Here is a 21206-nt window from a genome sequence, read left to right as displayed (position 1 = left end):
TATGCTATTAGTTCCTTCAGGGTACTGCCTTCTAGAAACCTCAAAAGCAAGTGAATCAACGTCGGGTTGGGGCACGTAGGAGAAACCCGGGTTGGGTGAGCTTATAGAAGTGTATTGCAGGGACTCAGCGCAGTCATGGATCCAACACAAGAGCTGGAGCCAGCAGCCAGGTCCTCAAGCAGGAGTCTGAGGATTCCCAGGCAAAAAAAACTCCGAAAGTTGGCCTCAATTTGCATTCTGTAATCCCTAAAGTCACACTCCCAAGCCACTTCCAAGTCTTTACAGATATAAGAAGTAGAGAAGCACCTCCCCCATCTGAACTCAGACTCTTCCAGTGGTTAGACTTCCCCTCAGTTCCTCCACCGGTAATCCATTTATTTGCAGTTTGATTAAAAACCCTTGCCAGGGCAGAGTCTGTCTCCAACACTAGGCCCTAGCAGTCCTACATAGCCTAGCAGAATTGCCGTTTTAGCTGAGAAAAGCTGGCTCAACACTCAACATTCAAAAAACTAAGATAGCATCCCCATCTCATCGCTTCATGCAAATAGGGGAAGAAGTGAAAACGGTGACAGATTTTATTTTCTTGGGCTCCAAATGCAGCTATGACATTAAGAGACGCTTGCTCCTTGGAAGGAAAGCTATAAAAAACCTAGGACCAAGTATTAAGCAAAGACGCTCTGCTGACAAAGGTCCAGCTATGAAAGCTACAGTTTCTCCAGCCGTCATGTACAGATGTGAGAGCTGGACCACAAAGGCCGCTGAGTGCCGAAAAACTGATGCTTCCACATCGTGGTGCTGAAGACACTTGAGAGTCCCTTGGACTGCAAGGGGATCACACCAGTCAATCCTAAAGGAATATTCATTGGAAGGACTGATGCTGAAGCTGAAACTCCAATACTTTGGCCACCTGATGTGAAGAGCCAACTCACTGGAAAAGACCCTGATACTGGAAAAGATTGAGGGCAGGAGGAGAAGGGGACGACATACTGCAGTCCATGGGGTCACAAAGTGTCAGACACGACTGGAAAACCACCCCCAAGCTGTTCTACTCCTCCCCAGGAGCACAAGTTTACCACTGCAAAGCATGTAACCAGATCATCCATTTGATGGCCTAGCTTAAGTGACCAGATCACCCACCACACCCCAGTTGTCCAAGCTAAACACCAAGCATCACTGGGCTCCTTCCTTTACCTTAACTCCCACTGCCTGCACAGCTCAAGTTTATCTACTCCCTGTTCCCACACACTGTAAGCTAAATTCAAAATTTACTGTAGCCTTAAGGCAGAGGACAATGAGTTAACAATTTGTTAGCAGTAGCCACAGAGTGGACAATGGACCAACCTGGTGAACGTAGTGATAGTCCCCCATCTGGTGGACTTTTTTTTTGGCATTTCTGAAACAGCCCTTCCCAAAGACTCACCTGGTCAATTCCCAGGTAAAATAAAAAATGTATTATAGAGGAAATATCTCAAGAACTCAAAAATGCCACCAGAACATATCGAGTCTGCTCCTCCAGGGGGAAGTGAAACACGGTGTATTTGTAATAGATGTTACATTGACCTGCAAGTTTTAGAAGCTTTAGTAAGACACGTACAAGAATTTGAAATGAAGTACAAAAGTAGTCGTTGATATTAACCCAAAACCATAGGTGTTTCAACATTCACTTATGTAACAAATTGGCCACCACAGGCATCAGTTTCTACAAAAATTCCCTGGTCAATCATGTGTTAAGGTCTTTTCTCCCAGAAGACATTCTCATGCCTTAGGAAAATAAGGAACCTCATATGCCCCATGTCTCTGTAGCACCTCCAGCTCCCTGGCACCCAATATGCCTTTCCTCCAAGTTATGCACTTCTAATAACTATCTGAGCAAGACTATGCTGCTTTCCCATGATGAACTCAAAAGGGATAGAAAACCTGGGGTGCACCAGCCCCCGGAGTACTTTCCCATCTGTGTCTAACTTTTCAGTGCCCATCATTAACGCAATGGATCTTTCAACAAGCATGAGCCCATGAGTTGCCATAGGCCAAGATTTTGTTTTGAAATATTCAGATAGGTTTGCTTGATTCCACTCCCTCTCCCCCGAGTCAAGGATTATACTCAAGTATCAGTATTTTGGCACTGGATAGTGGAATGGTTTGGGGGTGGGCAACCCAAGGGAGGGGAAATAAGTTTTGTGAACCAGTCCTGAACTATTGTGACATAAACTGACACCCATCCAATGGCTGACTCCACATGCACTCTGCCTGGGAATAAGCACTTACAAATTCCAGGTTCTAGACATTCCCAAGGGCACCACTTTAAACATTTCTCTCAATCCTAGCACTCTTAGAATTAAGTGACCTCTTCCAACTGGTTTCTAGTGGTTCTGTAACTGAGGATCACTTCAAACACCCACAGCATGCCAGGCAGACACCAGGTGAGTGGTCAACATGCAGAAATCATGCTGCCTGACCTACATGGTCTCCATCCTACAGGAGAAAGTCGCTCAAGGGCCCACGTTCTCTCCCCTGCATGTCATAGTCTCCACTGTGGCCAACACAGCATCCCCCAGTCTTGGGAATCTCAGAGACACAGATGCACCAACCTCCTGAGAAACTTCCGCCTAAAGATACACAGGGCTTCAGTGGGATGGACATGCACAGAAGACTGAAAGCCTTGTTTGAAGTTATATCTAGATGCCAACACCTCCCAGATGTATGTTACTGGTGCTGCCTGAAGCCATTAACTCTGGAGAGAAATAAGCTCAGACTCTCAACACCAGCCTCACACTCTGCAATCTCCCTTTGGATCTATTGACTTAAACTCTGCAGGGTTCATGTTGTCTGCGTACTTATTATCCAGTCCCAAAGCCATCTTTAGGGACTGGAGCTCACCTGACCAGGAGCAAGGAGCCTGGGGCTCCTCCAGGTCCACAGTCAAGCCAGGGGCATCAAGAGAGCCACCTGCGGCCATTGTCATGGTCTTTGTAGACTGGGACCTGGGGACTGGAGTCGACGAGAAGAGGGAGGCAAGGGACCCAAGTCTCGAGTGAACAAGGGTGTTTCATTTGTAAAAAATCAAAACCACAATGAGGTACTATTTCACACCAGAATGGCTGCGAAACGTCACGTTTTATATTTTTATACAGGCAGCTTCAGGCAGTTAAAAAATTAAGCAAAAACAAAGCCAAGCAAATAACAATCCTTAAAGGGCCAGAAAGAATTCTAGGTCCTGAGTAAGAGGGGCATAACTGAGTAGACTACCTTTAAGTATAAAGGTCACTGAAAGGAATCCAAGCAGATGCCCTTTCGAGTGATCTCAGTACTGCGAACTGTGTGCAGCTCTGCTCGCTCCTGTTTTCCAGGAATTGATAAGGAAGAGAGAGTCCTTGAGAAACAGCACAAAGAGAACATCATATTGGATCCCTTAAAGTTGAACGTCCCCTGACAGGCCACTACCACTCTCCATCTGCCCTTGGACACAGAAGTACTTCATATGACCAGAACAGCCAGGCTGAGGAATTGGGCCACAAATCTCTGGGGAGCACAAGACGCTGAGTAGCCCCCAATATGACAAATGTCCTGGTGGCTATTTTAAGAGCTGCCATTTTAAGCTACAGTTGAGCATTTTCGAATGGGAGTCAGACTTGGGGATGGGCTGGAGAGCAACATTTATGATCATTGATACTTTGGTAGGGCACCTGCCTGGTTGGGGGTTTCCCCCAAAGTCAAGTATTCCAGAACAGGTGCTAAACATGAGTGTCAAACATCTTGCCGCCTTCCCCTCCAAGGGGCTCAGAGGCTAGGGGTTGGGATTCTGGGCTTGGGAAAGGATGCTGATGACAGGTGAGATGGGCAGGTCCAGTCTTCTGTATGATGCAGGGTTGAATTGTGTTCCTCATGCCCCAGTCATACATCCAGGTCCTAGTACCTCAGGATAAGACCTTATTTGAAAATAGCACCATTGCAGGGGTCAAGACAACTTCATCTGGAATTGGGTGGGCCTTGATCTAATGACTCTAGTATCCTGAGGAGGGTGAAGGAGGTACGGACACTCAGGGATATTGCCATGTGAACAAAGACAGATTGGGCAATGCTTCCACAAGGCAGCAATTAATTGCCAGCAGGCCCCAGAAGGGAGACAGGCACACAAGATTCTTCCTCATGCCCTTCAGGAGGAACCAACCCTGTCAATGCCTTGATCTCAGACATCCAGCCTCAAAATTGGACAATGTTTAAGCCACTTATTTTGAGACATCTTGCAAGGCCCAAGTCTCTGAAATTAGGCCGGCTGCTCACCTGGACCTTAAAAGGATCAGATAATGCAGGCTGTTGTCTATGAAGTGATGACAGAAAAATACAAGGATAGGTCAGTAACGAGTGAAGAGGATATATCCTCCCTGAGCTATGTTTATTAGATCTAGTAACCTATGCAGTGATCAAGTTCTTAGACGTACATCCATCGGGCATAACCTCAAAGGTTATGCCTTCTGTATGAAAAGTTCCACAGTTTGCAGGGAACTGCAAACTCCTACCCACTCCAGTGTTCTTGCTGGAGAATCCCAGGGACAGGGGAGCCTGGTGGGCTGCCATCTATGGGGTTGCACAGAGTCGGACACGACTGAAGCGACTTAGCAGCAGCAGCAAACCCCTACAGCACTCGTTGAGCTTCCCCGGTGACATAGCGGTAAAGAACCCGCCTGTAAGCAGGAAACTTTTCAGGAGACTTGAGGTTCGATCCCTGGGTTGGGAAGATCCCCTGGAGGAGTGTATGGGAACCCTCTCCAGTATTCTTCACTGGAGAATTCCATGGACAGAGGAGCCTGGCAGGCTACAAGTCCATACCGTTGCAAAGAGTTGGAAACAACTGACAGCAACTGAGCACACACACACACAGCACTAAAGAGTTATTTCACCTGGCTGCAAAGCCCAGCGCTCTGACACAGCCTGTGAAACATTTGTTTTCATCTGCGCAGCTTGAGGAGGGACCCAGTAACAAGCACACACTCAGAGGTTAAGGACTCACTTGTTCTTGCCTTAGAAGACCTTATATTCCAGAGATTAATCTTCATACAAGGTTTATATAGGTAGGTCAGGGTTTTGAATTAAGCCTCTTTGACAAAGGCCTGGCAGACAAAGGCAGAGATCTTGCTGTGATGGCCCCGCCCTCGACAGTTCTCCCTACTAGGAGAGCAGCCCAAGGGTACAGCCCCAGGTTTCCAGGACAGGAGGAGATAACCTGTAGCTAAGTTTGCCTCATGGGACTTTACCATCCCCCCCCCCATTCATAGTTAAAATTTATTGTAGCCTTAATGCACAGAATATAATGACTTCAAGCAACTCCTGTTATCAGTAGCTAGAGAATGGGTAACTGACCATCCTGGTGAATGTAGGGTTAACCCCATTCCCGCAAAAATCTACCTCATGGGAAATCCAGTAAAAAGAACCCATAGGTAGAGGAAATTACCCACAGGACTAAAAATACTGCCAGAAAGTCTTCTCTTTCAAGGGAAAGCAGTGACCCCCATGGTGTATTTGTAATAGATGGTCTGTTCCTCTGCACAGAGGTGCCTGTGATCCTGCCTACCACACTAATGAAGTATTAGAATGTTTTAGTAAGATGTGCAAAGTTTCAAATAAAGGGCAAAAAAAGAGTTGCTGATATTTCCGCAAACACTGGTGTTTCAACAGTCACTGACATGAATTGTTGGTCACAGGCATTGGTTTCTACAAAAATCCCCCATCAACGTAATTGGACTATAGATGGATGGGAAACTGAGAACAAGATCCCTTAAATACCAACTTGCCTATCCAAGTTGTAAGTTGCCTTTATTAAGCTTCCTGTAATTGTTCTTGCAAATTGAATCCCCTCCAGGGGTCACTGGAGCCTAGACTTATCACAAGATTCCTTTGACCATCCCCCTTATAGGCAACACCTGACATGGGTCAGTGAAGAGTTGCTCAAGTTGTTTTCAGGAACTTGCCCAGATCACTTGAGACCACTGACTATTCAACTGGACCTGTGTGTGACCTTGTGGCATCACAAGAACGCTCTCAGATCACGTGAACGTTGCTACTTTCTGAACATGCATCCCATGAACCATGTCAACTCATACGGATTTTCCTTTCTACCTCCAATTACCTTTATCCTGCACCTTCTACCATCATCTGCTCTTCACCCACAAAGTATCCCAAGCCCCTCAACCTTCGGGGAGGGAGCCAGATTTGAAGTTTGTTCACCCCTCACTTGGGGGCCTCCTGAATAAGCCTTGTCTCTTCTGCAAAGCTCAGCATCTGGCTTGCTGCATTCATCAGGAGAATGAAACTCACTGGACAACAGAGGCCGACTTGACCCAGCCTGAACTCGATTTTCTGGTGATTTGGAAGTGAGGGCCTGCTTGTGGAGCAGATTAACAGGTGACGGCAGTAAAGCTGGCTTAAGGCAGGAGACAGGTGCTGCTTGAGTGTGGCTTACGTGAGCTTGTTTACAAGCTGCAAAGGACCCAGGAAAGTAAGACTCCTAGAGGGCAGGGGGCAGTTACTCTACTGCATGCGACATTCCTACCGCTTCTTCCAAGAGGTGGGCTAGTCCAACCCTGAGCTCCTGGAGGGGGTAAGTGCCTGCCCCGCACCCCCCGCCCCGTTCTTCATTCCTGCACCTGGCACGGAGCCCTCTTGCAGGGGCCCAGGGCAGAACAGGAAGCAGATCCCTTCCTTGGGAGCCTGGACATGAGAACACTAGGGTTGAAAGTGGGCAAGCAGGAGTTCGGAACACCCGTCCAATTGCTCCTCTCCCCCCAAAGCTGCAAACAGCCTACCTCCTGTACAGATCCAATTTAGGGAAGAGACAAGGGCTGCCACCTTCCCAGGTGGCTCAGTGGTAAGGAATCTGCCTGCCAATGCAAGAGTTGTGGGTTCAATCCCTGGGTCGGGAAGACCACCTGGAAAAGGAAATGGTAACCCACTCCAGTATTCTTGCCTGGGAAACCTCACGGACAGAGTGGCCTGGGGGGCTATGGGGTCACAAAGACTGACACAACTCAGCACACATGCACGTAGAATTTAAGAGTTCAATTGAGTGTGTGTGCTACCCTATCTCTGCCTTGTCAGACACTGGAGTTGGGCTAGCGAGAGGGAGGAAGTGGCCACAGCCTTTCAGGTTGCTTTTTTTTAAATCAGGGCTCTTCTAGACCTGACTACCACTTGCACGCTCGTGTGCAACAAGGGCTGAGGTCAAGCATGCCCAGGGTGAAGTGAAACCTTGTAGGGCTGTTGGAGCCACTATGAGGAAAGCAGGAGCGACTCCCATCTTGAAGTCTGTCATCTCTCTTAAGGACAGGATGTGAACTGGGCCTGAACTCTGCCCAACAATGAGGAAAGCGATGCTAACAAAAACCAGGTCTCCTGGAGACTTCCCTCCCTATAGATGGCAAATGGAGACTGTAGTTGAGGTCAGGCTGCTCCTGTGAGATTTAACCATGGAGACATCCCCATGATGTATAATCATTGTTCCCCCATAACCTTAATTGTTTGTTCTCCTAGCACCTGCTTGTTGTAAAACTCAAGTCCTTTAAGACAAAGGAGGTTTCTAACATGTAACCAGTCACATAGCAAGGGGTATAAAAGTCTCAAACATCAGGGCCCTTGTTGGGAACCGATTCCCCTTGGACCTGCTGGCGTCATGAACTGTACTCCAATGTCTTGAGTGTCCTCCGAAGTGTGTTTCACAACTCTAGATTCCACAACAGGACCACACGTTGAGCCTTTTTTTTTTTCCTCTTTTACTACAAATCAGCTGGCAGAACTGAAGGGGAGAGGTAAGGCCTCCTCACACACATACCTGGAGCCAAATGAACGGTTTCTCTCCAAGTTACCCACCTCAGGTAATTGCAACCAGTTTCCCCCAAAGCCAGCCTAGGGGTTTTCCTGAAGAAAGTTTGAAGGAGTATGCCCCAAAGGGTGTGTTTTTAAGAGATGCTATTTTACACACTTTGGAATTCAATGTGGATTCAGGTGATGCTCTCGTGACATCTCCAGAGGGCAGATTGGCAGCTTCCCTTAGCTTATCCGGTGGGCCCTTTGTTAAGTATTGCAAAAACTGTCGGCAGGGCAGGCAAATTGGATTAACCCAGCAGGCACAGCATTGTATGTTAAATGCTGTTTATGTACAGTTTGGGCTTCCCAGATGGTTCAGTGGTTAAGAGTCAGCTTGCTAATGCAGGAGACGGAGGTTTGATCCCTGGGTCAGGAAGATCCCCGGGAGGGGGAAACGGCAACCCACTCTAGTACTCTGCCTGGAGAATCCCATGGACAGAGGAGCTGGGCTGGCAAGAGTGAGGGGCCGTGGTCTGGCGGGTTACCCAGTCTGAGCAAGGCTCTTCAGAGCTGACTGCCACTTGCTAAGGAAGGGGTTGTTCTCTCCCGTTATCTGCAGTTGGAAGTCTCCCCAGGCAGAGGTGTGGGTGTTCCTAAGGAAGTACTTCCGACCACTATTCCCATATCACAGGGATTTGCTCCCAAGTGGTAACAAAATTTAGTTGAATGAACTCCGACCTTAAAATTGTGAGGTATCAGGAAAGGCCTGGAAACAGGTGCGGAAACCCCAAGGCAGGCTCTGAGCCAGCAGGCAGAGCTGAAGAACCAGGGTGAGAGCAGTTTGAGCGCCAGGCTGGGTCTGGGCACCCTAGGGCCTGGAGAGGCTGTTGCTCTCTATGGAGAGAAAAAAGACTGGAGTGGGAGGTGACAGGATATTAACCAGAGATTCGGGCATCCAAGAGCCCAGGTGAAGAATGTGGCGGTTGTGGGTGGGTAGATGAGTTTTCTGGCCAGTATAGCCAGAGATGGGGCCGCTGATCACTGCAGGAAGGGACAGCACGGAGGAGCCGTCTTGTGCAATGGGAGAAGGCGAGGTTGCCTGGTCTCAGCTGGCATTAGGTCCAGTCCTAGTAGGTGTCTCCGGGACACTCCCGAGGTCAGTAATGAGGCAGTTTCAGAAATGAGGGGCTCAGAAGTGGCTGGGCGACACAGCAGTCACAGACTGGGGTACAGTTGTGTTTGAGGGTCCCCACCGGAGACTAAGTACATTGACACTTGTATTAAAGGTGTGGGTGAGGAGTGGGAGAGCCCAAGGGGGGTTAGTTAACAGCTAGTTACAGCGGATACCAACTCAAGGATGGCTGATCCCTTACAGCTGAGATAAACCAAGCTGGGATCACCCCAGGGAAACAGCACCCCTTGTCCCTCTTCCTTCCAACCCCTGAAACTCCCAAGTCATGTTTTCTGTGACCATATTTTTATAGCAAAGGCCAGCATCCCTAACCCCCAGCCAAACTCAAGTCCCCAGACCAACCTAACTTCCTAAGCTATAGTCTAGCTTCCTGCAGGGGTTGGAACTTAGCTTTAAGTTTGCTGTATGGTCTCATTTATCGAGTCTAAGGTTTTACCCCCATGCATAAGGGTTATCTGCTTTCAAAGGGCTTAAGGTTAATGCTTTAGTTTTAGAGTCAGTCCTTCCGTTACACAGATGCCTGAGGGGTGAAAAGTTAGCACACCTGATCTTAATCCCAGTCCCAATTCTCAGATGATTACAGCCCTCACCTGTAGACCACTCTCCTTTTCCCTTTGTTCTGGCAACATCTCTAGGGTGGTTCAGTTCACAAGACTACCTTCACAGATACTCTTTCTCAACTGAGGACTGCACATGGGCTCTGGGGTCAGCCATTTGAGTACCCTGTGCTAGGGACACACTCCAGATAACAGGGATATCAAGAAGGTATTTGTTGGTGATGGAAGGTTTCGATTCAGTCAGGTGATCAGGGTAGGGGGTTTTCCCTGAATAAAGCACACACACATTTAACTACTTTTGAGTAATTCCAGGTAGCCAACAGAGGTTACAGAAGCCCTGGAGGCAAGAGCAAGGCTGGGGGCATTCGTGGAACACCCAGGAAGCTGAGGTGCTGCAGAAAACAAACAAGAGGGAGCAGAGCTGATAGCCAACAGAGGTTACAGAAGCCCTGGAGGCAAGAGCAAGGCTGGGGGCATTCGTGGAACACCCAGGAAGCTGAGGTGCTGCAGAAAACAAACACGAGGGAGCAGAGCTGAAAGTGGAGAGTAAGATAGTCTCATGAAAACCTGAGACCTAGCACATAGGGCTCAGTAGGCCATTTTTATGACTTATGAGACCTTTTATGACTTATGAGAACTTTTGAGACCGAGCACCTACAGGTTTGAGAGTAAGGAACAGATTTCATTTTCAGTTTTAAAACAGGCTGCAGCCTGAAGAGCAGAGATGAAGGTGGGGCAGGGTAGGAGCAGATGCCTAGAGACCAGATAGGACACACCTGTGTTCACACAGGTGCGCCTTCAGGGCCCTGCAGGACTATTCAGTAAAGACACAAGGAATGGACCTGGATGCAATTTAAAAATAGAGCCAACCCAGGTACAACGTCCCCTGCAACTCCGGAAGATTTCCCGAGAGAGCCAGAGGCAAGGATAGCATGGCCCCCGGGAGGTCGCACAGGCCTGGCCTGGCAGAGGAAGACACACTGACCACCTCGCTCTGGAAGCTTCCACCGCGAGCAATTCCTTATAATCAGTACATCGATTCCTATGTCTGACGCCAAGATCTTTATTATGTTTTTTCTATTTTTATATGTTGAAAATTTTTAAAGCTTCAAATGAATAAAGGTTAAGCATAAAAAATTTTTCCCAGTAGGTTCCAGAAAGTCAAGGATCACCCTGAGGTTTTTGTTTATGTTTAACCCTCCTCTACCCCCGTCCCCGCAAACCCCGAGACAGTACCGAACTTGCTTTTTCCCTGGCAACGAGGCGCTGCTTCAGCCTTACAAGTGGAAGTTCCCCCTTCTGCTTTCATTAGGAAATAAGCACTATTTTTTTTTTTTTTTTAGAACCTACATCCCTCCCCCTTCTGCTCTTGGGTTCCTAGTTTCCTAAAAAGTTTTTAAGAGAGCTCGGGCCCTGCAAAGCACATCCCTAAAACTCCTCCTACAGCTGCTTTTTGCGAGGAAGGGCGACTACCAGTTAAACATGCTTTAAAGGAGAAAGCAAGAAAAAGGACTCTTCTGTGTTTGCAAAACCCAAGCAGGACGCCCACTGGGCTGAGAGGCTGGCAGCTCGGTAAACGCCCGCTACGCAAACACAAGCCTTATCCTGGAGCTCCGGTGATTTCAGCGCCCCCAAAACTTCAGCAAAAAAAAAAAAAAAAAAAAAAAAATCAACTTCCTTAGCCCACCCTTCCCCACCACTAACCGAGCCACCCAACATTTCCCAGCCCCATTCTGACGCGCCGCTCTCACCACGCCGCCTTTTCATGCGGTCGCGGTTTCACGTCACTTCCGGAGGCGGGGCTCATTGGGCGGGGCCCGTGCGGGGAGTGGGGAGGGGCCCGAACCGGGAGGGGGAGGGGCGCGGCGGCGGCCAGGTCCGCGCAGGCTCGCCGGAGCCGCAGCCGCCGAGCCGAGCGCTTGACTATATATGGTCAAAGCTGGGGGGCGAGCCGCGCACGCGGGGCCGCGCTTCCGGGTTCGGCGCGTCCGCAGCGGCAGCGCGCAGGGCAGGGCGCGAGCCGGCCTCTGAGACCCGGCCTCGGACCGCCCCCTCCGCCCCTCTCCGCGCCCTGCACGCCCGGCGCCGCCTTTCGGCCCCTGTCCCCGGGCTCGGCCTCGGCCAGGTCTGATTCGCGGCGCGCGCGGCCCCTGGAGGCTCTCTGGCGAGCGCGGCGCGGTAACAAGTGGGCAAGGATGCCGTACGAGATCAGTAAGTGCCGCGGCCCGGTGCGCCCCCCGCCCCGGGGGTGGGCGCCCGCCCTGCCTGTCTGCCTGGTCCCCTCGGCCATCGGCCCGGCGCGGGCGGTCCGGCGAGGTCCGTGGGGCGCAGGGGAGGGGTGCGGGAGCCGGCTGGTGAGCGCCCCGCCGCCCTCCCGGGGGCGCCGGGCTGGCCGGCGGGGGAAGGCGAGGAGAGCGCCCCAAAGTTGGCGATGCGGTCGGGGCCCCGCAGAAGCCTCCGCATCTCCCTGCAGGGCCTGGTTAAGGGAGCGCGCGGACCAGGAAGTCGCACCCGTCCCCTGCGCTCCTTCAAAGTGGCGGCCGCCCCTCCGGGTTGGAGGCAACAGGTGACCGGCAGAGACCGGTCCAGGGCCGCCCCCCCCCCCTTCTCCTTTTTTCTCTCCCCTTTTCCCTCCCCTCCGCCCTCAGCCCGGCGCGGGGCTGGCCCTCAGGTGCCTGGCTGCGTTTGTGTCTCTGCAGAGAAGGTGTTCGCCAGCCTCCCCCAGGTGGAGAGGGGTGTCTCCAAAATCGTCGGCGGCGACCCCAAGGGCAACAATTTTCTTTACACCAACGGCAAATGCGTCATCCTAAGGAACATAGACGTGAGTACCTCGCCTCCCCCGCTCCACCGGCCGCCGCCCGGATGCCGGTTCTTTCCCTGACCACCCGCCCAGCTTTGGGGTGAATCCTTCCCCTTGCACCCTCTCCCCTCCTGCCCAGCGGCCTGGGGCGAGGACGCCACGCCCCCCTCAGCCTCGGGGACCACGCCTCAGAAGCCCAGGGAGACAGTTGCAGATTTATCCAGACCCAATTCTCTTTCTCCGTGGGGGAAGCCGAGGCTCAGATTTAGTTCCCTTCAAGTGAAGAGCTTCTGGGTTTGAGAGATTGGCCCTTGACCCTTGGGGTGCTTGGTGACTTGGCCTCTCTGAGCCCCGGTTTACTCATCTGTAAAATGGAAATGACTTGGGGCTCCCCGGCTTGCCCTGCTGGCCTGGGCCCCCCTGAGGGAGACCCTGCATGCTGAGCGGACACCCATACTCATGGCACACCCAGGGTCCGCCAGTGTGGCAGGAGCGGGGCTCACACCCAGGTCTCTACCCTTCCGGCCTGGTCTTCCCTTTCGCGGGGTCTGAGCCCCACTGCAAAATAAGGAACCAGTTTATCCCCATGAATCATGCACAGGCCTCCTGTACCCAGGCTGAGAAGGCTTCTAGAGCCGGTTCCTTGGGAAATCCTCGAAAATATTCCGTTACTTCTCTGTAATTATCGAAATGACCCGGTGTGCTTGTCAGGCTCCCCACTGCTGAGATTACACACTGAAATCTTCTCTGCCTGCCTGGACTGAGTAGGGGGTGGGGGGTGGAAGCCGGAGGTATCTACATGACCATTCCCTAGTGTCTGGGGGTGGGGAGGGTTCTCCTGAGCTTTCTGTGTGGGGCTTGTACACAGTTTGTAGGTGGATGGCTTTGATTGGCAATGCCCCCTCAAGGGGTGTCAGCTTTAATTCAGGGTATGTGGGTGGTTACCCCTGGGGCACTGGAACTGTCCCTTTGGAGACAGCCTTGCTTCTGAACCTCAGAGCTGGCTGAAGCAGTGCAGGGGCTCTGTGGTCTTGGTTTCCTTGTCTGTGTGAGTTCTGAGATGCTGCTGGCTCTGCCTCCACACCCCTCTCCCCACCCCCACCCCGAAACAGTCTGCTGGGAGACAGAGCTCCATTCGGCAGTTTCTGCCCTGCCCAGGATGGCTTGGCCCCTCACTTGAAGGGGTGGGTGGGTGTGAATGTGCTTTGAAGGTGCGAACAGCTCCTCTGCTAGACACAGATTCCTCGAAAGCTGATCCCAACTCACTCAGAACTGGGGAAAACATGGCCAAGGACTTAGATCATAAAGATCCGGAGGTCTCCAGAGAGCTTCTGAGATATTGCGAAAAGAAAAGTTGAGATGACTTGAGCAGCAATGGTCCGCTCAAGTAGATAGATATTGATAGGTCCTGAGTAGATAGATACTGTAGTTTGTCAAATAAAATGAATGAAGGCATTCTCAGGGATACAGGGCAGCAGAATGAATGCTTGGGTTTGCCCCTGACAAGGCACGCACACGTCCCTGCGGGCTATACTCACTTCCAGATGGGAGCCTGCCCGTGAAGACCTACTGTGTGTCTGGTGCCATGAAAGGTTCTTAACCTGCAGCTTGTCCTTTAAACCACATCTTCCCCACCTCCCCGCTCCACCCGCCCAGGAGACCCACTGCTCAGAACTGGGGTCCAGCTCAGCGAGATGAAGGCAGCCAGTAAATGGAACCACTTCCAATGGAGACGCTGTTTACAGTCACGGACAAGCACCCTCTTTGCAGGAGGCATTCCCTAACTTATGGAACCTATTCTGTTTTCTGCTTGCTTATTCTTCTGAGCTTTTTTTTAAAAATAATATTTATTTATTTTTGGCTGCGACAGGTCTTAGTTGCAGCACACGGGTTTCTCTCTAGTTGAGGCACCTGCTTAGTCATTGCAGCATGAGGGCTTAGGTGCCCCGTGGCTGGTGGGAATCCCAGCTCCCCAACCAGGGATCAAACCCGCATCCCCCACATTACAAGATGGATTCCCAATCACTAGACCACCGGGGAAGTCCCTCTTCTGAGCTCTTCGTCCTTAGCGGTACCCCCTCGAGTTTACCATTCTCTTTGGAGGGCGCGTCTGCTTACCTTTCCCATCTGTTTGTAAGCGTTTTCAGGGCCAGGACAGCACCGGGCTGCAGATGTGTTCTGCCCACCCTGTTGGGGAAGTCCCATCAGGCATTTAGGCTTTTGTTTGATGGGAGCAGACCATTGCTGCTCAAGTCAAGGTGGGAACAATTTTTGTTAGGGCGGAGTATTCCTGGGGAAAAAAAAGACACTACTCTCATGAATATTGAAATAGAGAGTAATGTTTTCTGGTTGAAATACAGGCTCAGAGTCCAGAAGAGACACGAAAGGGAGGGGACCAGATCGGGGAATGTCCAACAGAACATCTGATGGGCGGCTTATACTGAACACGCCCTCCCCATAGTTGGGTTTCCCACGCATTCATCCCCAGAATGGCGACCGCCACTCTGCCAGCTGTTCCCCAGCCTTGGACTTCCCCTTTCCACACCATATTTAGTTCTCCAGTGAGTCCTATTGCCTCTGCATTCAAAGACTTCCGAATCTGACGGATTTTTCACTGCTTCCACCCTCATCGTGCTATCTCGCCTGGACTGCAAAAACCAAAGGCCAAACTGGCCTTTCTCCCTGGCCCTCCTCCAGCCTGCCCTCAGCACTGCTGCTGAACCGGTTATTAAAATATGGGGTCGAGCTGTTCCTTTGCTCTCCCATCTGAGACCGATGGTGCCCTGTCGTCCAGCCTTGCATCCCAGACTTCTCCTCACTGCCACCTTCTCCCCCTGGGGCTCCAGGCCCCCGGATTCCATGCCCCCTCGGAGCTTGCTGCGTGTGGGTCTCCAGACTTGGGCCTTGCTGTTCCCTTGTTTGCGCATTCTTGCCTCAAATAGCAGCATGACTCGCTGCCCATTTGCTGTGGCAGCTTGGCCTCCTAAGTGGCCCTCCCGTCCTGGCCTTCCGGGAGCCAGACGGCGAGTAGCCACTCTCACCTGCCGTGTCCCGGCCTAGCACAGTGCCCGGCACGTAGTCCGGTGCTCAGTAAGTCTCTTCTTGATTGAAAGGCGGGCTGTGTGGCGGAGATGGTAGGCAGCCATGGAGGTTTTACTGTATGGAAGTAAGAAAGGCTCCCCTGGTGGCTCAGACGGTAAAGAATCTGCCTGCCATGCAGGAGATGCAGGTTCGATCCCTGGGTCGGGAAGATCCCCTGGAGAAGGAAATGGCAACCTACTTCGGTATTCTTGCCAGGAGAACTCCATGGACAAAGAAGCCCTGAGAGCTACAGAGAGTTGGACACGACCGCGTGGCAGATACCGCCTTGATTGCCGCCGAGCAGGCATCAGGCCCTTGCTAACCTTGCACTTGGAGCCACAGCCGTCACGCACTTTGCTGCCTTCAAAGTTGCTTTGTGAACCCAGCATCACGGCGCTTCTCAAGCTGGCGGCAGAGAGCGTTTCTCATCTGTTTTTCTCTCAACACATTTGATCGCCACACCTAGGAGAGGAGAGGAAATTCTCTGCAGGGTTAAAAGCAGGCAGTGAGATGGCCATCCAGAAAGGAAGATTCCAGAAGGAGGGAGCCTAATAAACTCGTACTTCGAGGCCCCGTTGCCCCCCGCCTGCAGTGTAGTTAGAAGGTTCCCCCCTACCCCACCAGTGGCTGTGAAGGAGCCTCATCACGTTCTAAACCGCCTGGGATCACTTCCCTGTAAACTGGCTCTGGCAAGTGAGTGCCCGCTGCCAGTAGCAGCCAGCAGATCTGCTATACAGGCGGGTTTGGGGCCTGTTTTTAAAGCTCTGCAGCCCCTATATTCCAGAGCTAGAATGTACTATATGTATGTGTAGTAGTTGCTTAGTCGCGTCTGACTCAGACCTCATGGACTGTGGCCCGCCAGGCTCCTCTGTCCATGAAGATTCTCCAGGCAAGAATACTGGAGCGGGTTGCCATTTCCTTCTCCAGGGGATCTTCCCACTATATATATACACACGTGCACATATGTGGGGGAAAATGATTTATATGAAGTTAAATTCCAGGGGGTGTAGTGTTTGGAGCAGTCTGGTGTTGCTGTGCTTCCAAGCACGGGCTCTGTGGGCTCATCGTCAGCAGGGCAGAGCCCAGCTGGCGTGCGTGCCACGTGCTTAGTTGTGTCCAACTCCATTGTGACCCATGGAGTGGGTTCCATGCCCTCTTCCAAGGGATCTTCCCGACCCAGGGATCGAACCCACGTCTGCATGCCTCCTGCATCGACAGGTGGGTTCTTTACCACTTGGGCCACCTGGAAAGCCCTGGAGGCCCGCTTAGGGGATGTTGAACTCGAGCGCTGAGTTTCCCACGGGGTGACCTGCCGGTCAGCGTGCAGATGGACCACCTTGGGCGTCCCCTTCAGGTGGGGGTGGGGTGTGTACACGAAGGGATAGATGGCCAGAGGAGGACCGACCTCGTCCCTTCTGTCCCATGACACGTGCCTTGAGTCCCTGCCCCCTGCCCAGGACGACTACATGCTCTATGGGCAGCGCAGAGACAGTGCCCCTGCCTGTGTGGAGCTAACTGCCTCGGGTGGGACTGAAACGGGCCGCCTGATGACAAAAGGAGGTGGCGTGTTTGATCGCCACCTGGACAGAAGGCCAGCAGACCATAGGACCCCAGTGCTCTCCTGGCCCATCGGGCCAGGAGAGCACTGGGGTCCTATGGTCTGGCCTTTTAACGAGCAAGGATGCTGGGCTCAGAGAAGGCTCCAGAGCTGTTGGGGAGCCCGAAGGGTGGGGACGTGTTCCACTGGCTTCTGGGCTAATGATCTTCAGGTGCTTGGGCTGTGATGTCAGTGTCCACCCATTGCCAGTCATCTTGACTGTTTGAACCCCCCACACCCTGAGTGTCAGCTGGCTCAGGGGGTCACTTCTACTTCTCTCCCACCCTCCTTGCCCCCCTCCACTTCCTGTGCTTGAGCCTGACTTGATCCTGTTATAGGTGTATATAAGCACCTGCTGTGTAGCGGAGCCCAGGCCTGGCTCTGGACACTCTCCGGCAAAGGCCTGTCCTCACAGAGCTCACCATCTCCAGGGGAAACCGACACTCAGGACTGATGCCGAGAGAAAGAAACATGCCAGGAGGTGTCATCCCAGGGAACCTTGAGCAGCTGGGGCCCTGGGAAGGGACCAGTCAGGTGGAGCGGGGTTGGCGAGAGAGTCCGCACAGGTTGTGGACCCTTGTGGCTGGAGCCCTGGGGTGGGGGGAGTTACAGGCAGGCAGGAGAGGGTGCTGGGAGTTAGGCAGCCCCACCGCAGCCTGGCCCTGCCCCGAGGCCACCAGAACCACGAAAAGGTTCAACAGATGAACCGTGTAGTCAAGTCAGTGGAGAGACTGTTCTGCAGCTAAGGTATGAAGCAGGTGCGTGCATGCTCGGTGCGTCCCACTCTTTGTGACCCCACTGACTGTGGCCCCCTAGGCTCCCCTGTGCGTGGAATTTTCCAGGCAAGAGTACTGGAGCAGGTTGCCATTTCTGCTTTCTCGTGGGATCTTCCCCACCCAAGGATTGAACCCGCGTCTCCCGCGTCTCCTGCATTGGCAGGCAGATTCTTTACCACTTCACCACCTGGGAAATCCATGTGAGGCAGGAGGGAGGGCAGTTAGGAAGCTGCTCGAAGATGAAGGCATCGTCAGCTGCTGCATCCAGTCCTCAGTCCTGACGTTTCCCACACACGTTTCCCGTCTTGCCAAGCCTGGCCCGTAGCCATGGTGCCCAAGGTTAAATCAGTGGCTCTCAGTGAGAGGCAGTTTTGCCCCCACCCCCACCCTGTTGAGGGGTATTTGGCAATATCTGAAGACATTTTTGTGCTACTGGTATCTAGTGGGCAGAGGCCAGGGGTTGCCAAACATCCCACAATGCACAGGACTGTCTTGCAACAAAGAGTTCCCCAGCCCAAAATGTCAGCAGGGGCGAGCAAAGAACCCCAGTAGGTAACATTCTAACTCACCAGGTTAGCGCTTTAAAAGAAGCATGTCCTCAGCGTTTTGGGAACAAGAGGAAAGGGCCAGCTGTGTCACAGAGCCTCAGGGAAGGTTTCTGGAGCAAGGACACTTTTGAGTTGGGTTTTGGAGGGTGGGTAAGAGTTTTCCAGGAAGGGGGTTTGAGACAGCAGAGATGAGGGGAGTCTGGACAAGGGAGTGCAGGTGCAAGGAGGTTGGAAGAAGTTGAGCTTGTGTCCTCTCAGCACTGTTGCGGACTCACTGGGGCCTTTGGGTGTCTGTCTTACCCTTTGTTGTCGTGTGCTTGCTCAGTCGTGTCTGACTCTTGGCGACCCCATAGACTGTAGCCCACCAGGCTCCTCTCTCCATGGGATTCTCCAGGCAAGAATACTGCAGTGGGTTGCCATTCCCTTCTCCAGGGGATCTTCCCAACCCTGGGACCAAACCCGCATCTCCTGCATTGGCAGGCGGGTTCTTTACCATCTGAGCCACCATTTCTTGCCCTTGGTGGGGAGGCAAAGAAACGGCAGCCCTGTCCCTGGTTACACTGTGGGGGCTGACCCTGGCCCCCAAAGCCTGCCCTCCTGACTCCTCCTAAGGCCCTGGGCAGGCAGAGGGAAAGGGGGACAGGAAGGGAGGGGGCGTCATGCTGGGCCCAGCAGGGAGTGGTGTGCCCACTCTCACGTGGGCACCCCCGCCCCCGGGGCCCCTGTTCTAGGGCTTGGTTTGCTTCAGGGTGGGGGCGGGGCAGGGAGCCAGAGGAAGGTTCTGGGCGTGGCCACTCCCGCCGCCTCCGTTCAGGCTGTGCACTCCAGGCGGTAGCTGGGGAGCTGTCACCACCGCTGCAAACCTCTGTTCCCTGAGTTAGGAGTCAGGCTGACAGTGACTCCAGACATAGGTAATGGAGTAGAACCAAGGGGAGCAAGGCCGCTCAGCTGAGTTCAGGTCCCAGTCCCCCCACTTATTGGGCACATCCCTCCAAGTCTGTCTGCCCCACTTCTTTGCCTGTAAAATGGGTCCTAAGGTTACCCGTAGGTACTGTGAGGTTTCAAAGAGAATCAGCTGAAGCGTCACCCCGGCTGTCTGAGAGTAGTCATCAGCATACGATGGTTGTGTTTTCAAAAATGGCTGCTGGGGACTGGCATGCCCCAGTCTTTTCTGCGGGTCGGGGGGCGGTGGTCAGGAGTTGCAGTGGTGAATCAGACCTGGGCTCTGCCTTCTGTGGGGGTCCACTTGGTGAGAAGCTTTGCAGGTGTAAGAATGACATGTGTCCAAGGTAGCAAATAATAAGGGTGGGAGGATAGGGAAGGTAGTGTATAGGCTTTCTGGGCTGGGAGAGATCATTTCTACTTTGGAGCATCAGGGAAGGCTTCCTGGAGGAGGCAGGGAGCCTTTGCCCGAGCGTTACAAGGTAATTCGGAGAAGGTCATCTGGGAAGTAGGGAAGGTATTCCAGCCTGCAGCGCTGGAGGAGGGCAGGGGCAGAATGGGAAATGGACTTTGGACTGTGGCTTAGGGCTGCTTCCTCTGGGTGAGAGGGAGCCTCCAAGGTCGAGCAGGGTGGGCTGGCTGAACCCTGGACTGAGCCTCTGGGTTCAGTTCTGCAGGTCTGGAAGCAGGTTTGTGGAGCTGCTTGGCAGTCATTGAGTTGGGTCCCCTGTGAGCAGAGGGCCCCGCAGGTCACATTTGCCCCGCAGGTCACATTCACCGCGCAGGTCGGGTTTCTAGGGCCTGCTTTTAGGAACTAGGTGTGTCTAGAAAGCCAGCGCTCTGGAAACTTAATCCTCCCAAAGGTCACTTTGCCTGGAGTTCGGAGGAGGCCGCCACGGGCCATCAGCAGCTCCAGAGGAGCAGGGCTTTGTCCCATGGCTTCACTGATGTGGCGACATGTCCACAGGATTCCAGGCGTGCCGTGGCAAAACTGCCACGCCCTGTGGCTGGGGCCACCCCTTACCCTTTCCTGTAAAGTGCCGCGGTGACCTCTGGCCTCAGAGGACACAGGAATGTGAAAGCTCCTTTGGGGCGGGGGGTGCTTTAGGGATTCTCCCTTCCATGTGTGGAAAGGTATGGGGGGAGAATGCTTCATTTGCTGGGCTGGGGCGGGGCCTCCACGCACAGGTGGGAGGTGGGAACGGTCCAGGGTCCTCTGAATGTGTGATCAGAGTCCGGACATAGAGCCTGGTGGGTTGGTGAAAGGCTGAGGGGTCAGTTCAGATGTCACGGTATTGTCCTGGTCCCAGGAGGGGCAGTAAAAACTGGAATCTGGCCAGGGTGGGAAGATGAGTTGGATGGACTTGGGACAAGCCTAGGATCGCAGGGCAGGGCAGGGTTGAACAGCAGGTCAGGGCCAGGGCTGGGACAGGCCTGGGGTCAGAGGTGGAAGGGTGCAGAGGGACGCACCAAGGGTGGAGGGTGGGGGGCAGGGCTGGGATGCACCTGGGGACCCAGCGAGACGACAGGAGGTTTTCGCAGGCTCAGCCCACATCCGCTAGGCACCCACGGGCCTCAAATGCCAAGGCTTCCTTCTGGTTTCTGCCTGAAGCCCCTGTCCCCTGATGGGGCGGTTGGGGGGAGGAGGGCAGGAAGGAAGTCCCAGGGAAGGGGCGCCCCAGCCCCGCAGGGCTGGGTTTGCCATGAGCCTGGCCGGCACAGACGCTCTGGGGCCAGGGAGGCGTCCCCTTTGGCCGGGGAGCTGAGGGCGGGGTTCTGCTGCTGACTCGGAGTGTTCTGTTTGTTGTGTTCAGCCTGGAGAGCTTGCCCCCAGTTGTGTTGGGAATGTGGACGGGGGCGCCGGTTTCACTCGCCCCAGCCGCTTTGGGGGAAGGATCTGTAGGGGCAGGACTGCC

The 21206-nt window shown here is 53.1% G+C and overlaps 1 protein-coding gene across 1 annotated transcript in view; it reads left to right on the top strand.

The window, feature by feature from the left end:
- Positions 1 to 11484: 11484 nt before the first annotated feature.
- Positions 11485 to 21206, top strand: part of WDR1 (WD repeat domain 1) — a 41308-nt gene continuing 31586 nt past the window's right edge. The window contains exons 1-2 of the mRNA XM_055589106.1: positions 11485 to 11757; positions 12246 to 12367. Of these exons, the coding sequence (XP_055445081.1) occupies positions 11742 to 11757; positions 12246 to 12367 (138 nt within the window). The 5' untranslated portion in view covers positions 11485 to 11741. The remainder of the gene's footprint in view (positions 11758 to 12245; positions 12368 to 21206) is intronic.

This window comes from Bubalus kerabau, chromosome 7 (assembly GCF_029407905.1).
Source record: "Bubalus kerabau isolate K-KA32 ecotype Philippines breed swamp buffalo chromosome 7, PCC_UOA_SB_1v2, whole genome shotgun sequence".
NCBI classification, from domain to species: Eukaryota; Metazoa; Chordata; class Mammalia; order Artiodactyla; family Bovidae; genus Bubalus; species Bubalus kerabau.
Note: the sequence above shows the minus strand (reverse complement) of the source record. Positions and strands in the feature narration are given on the sequence as shown.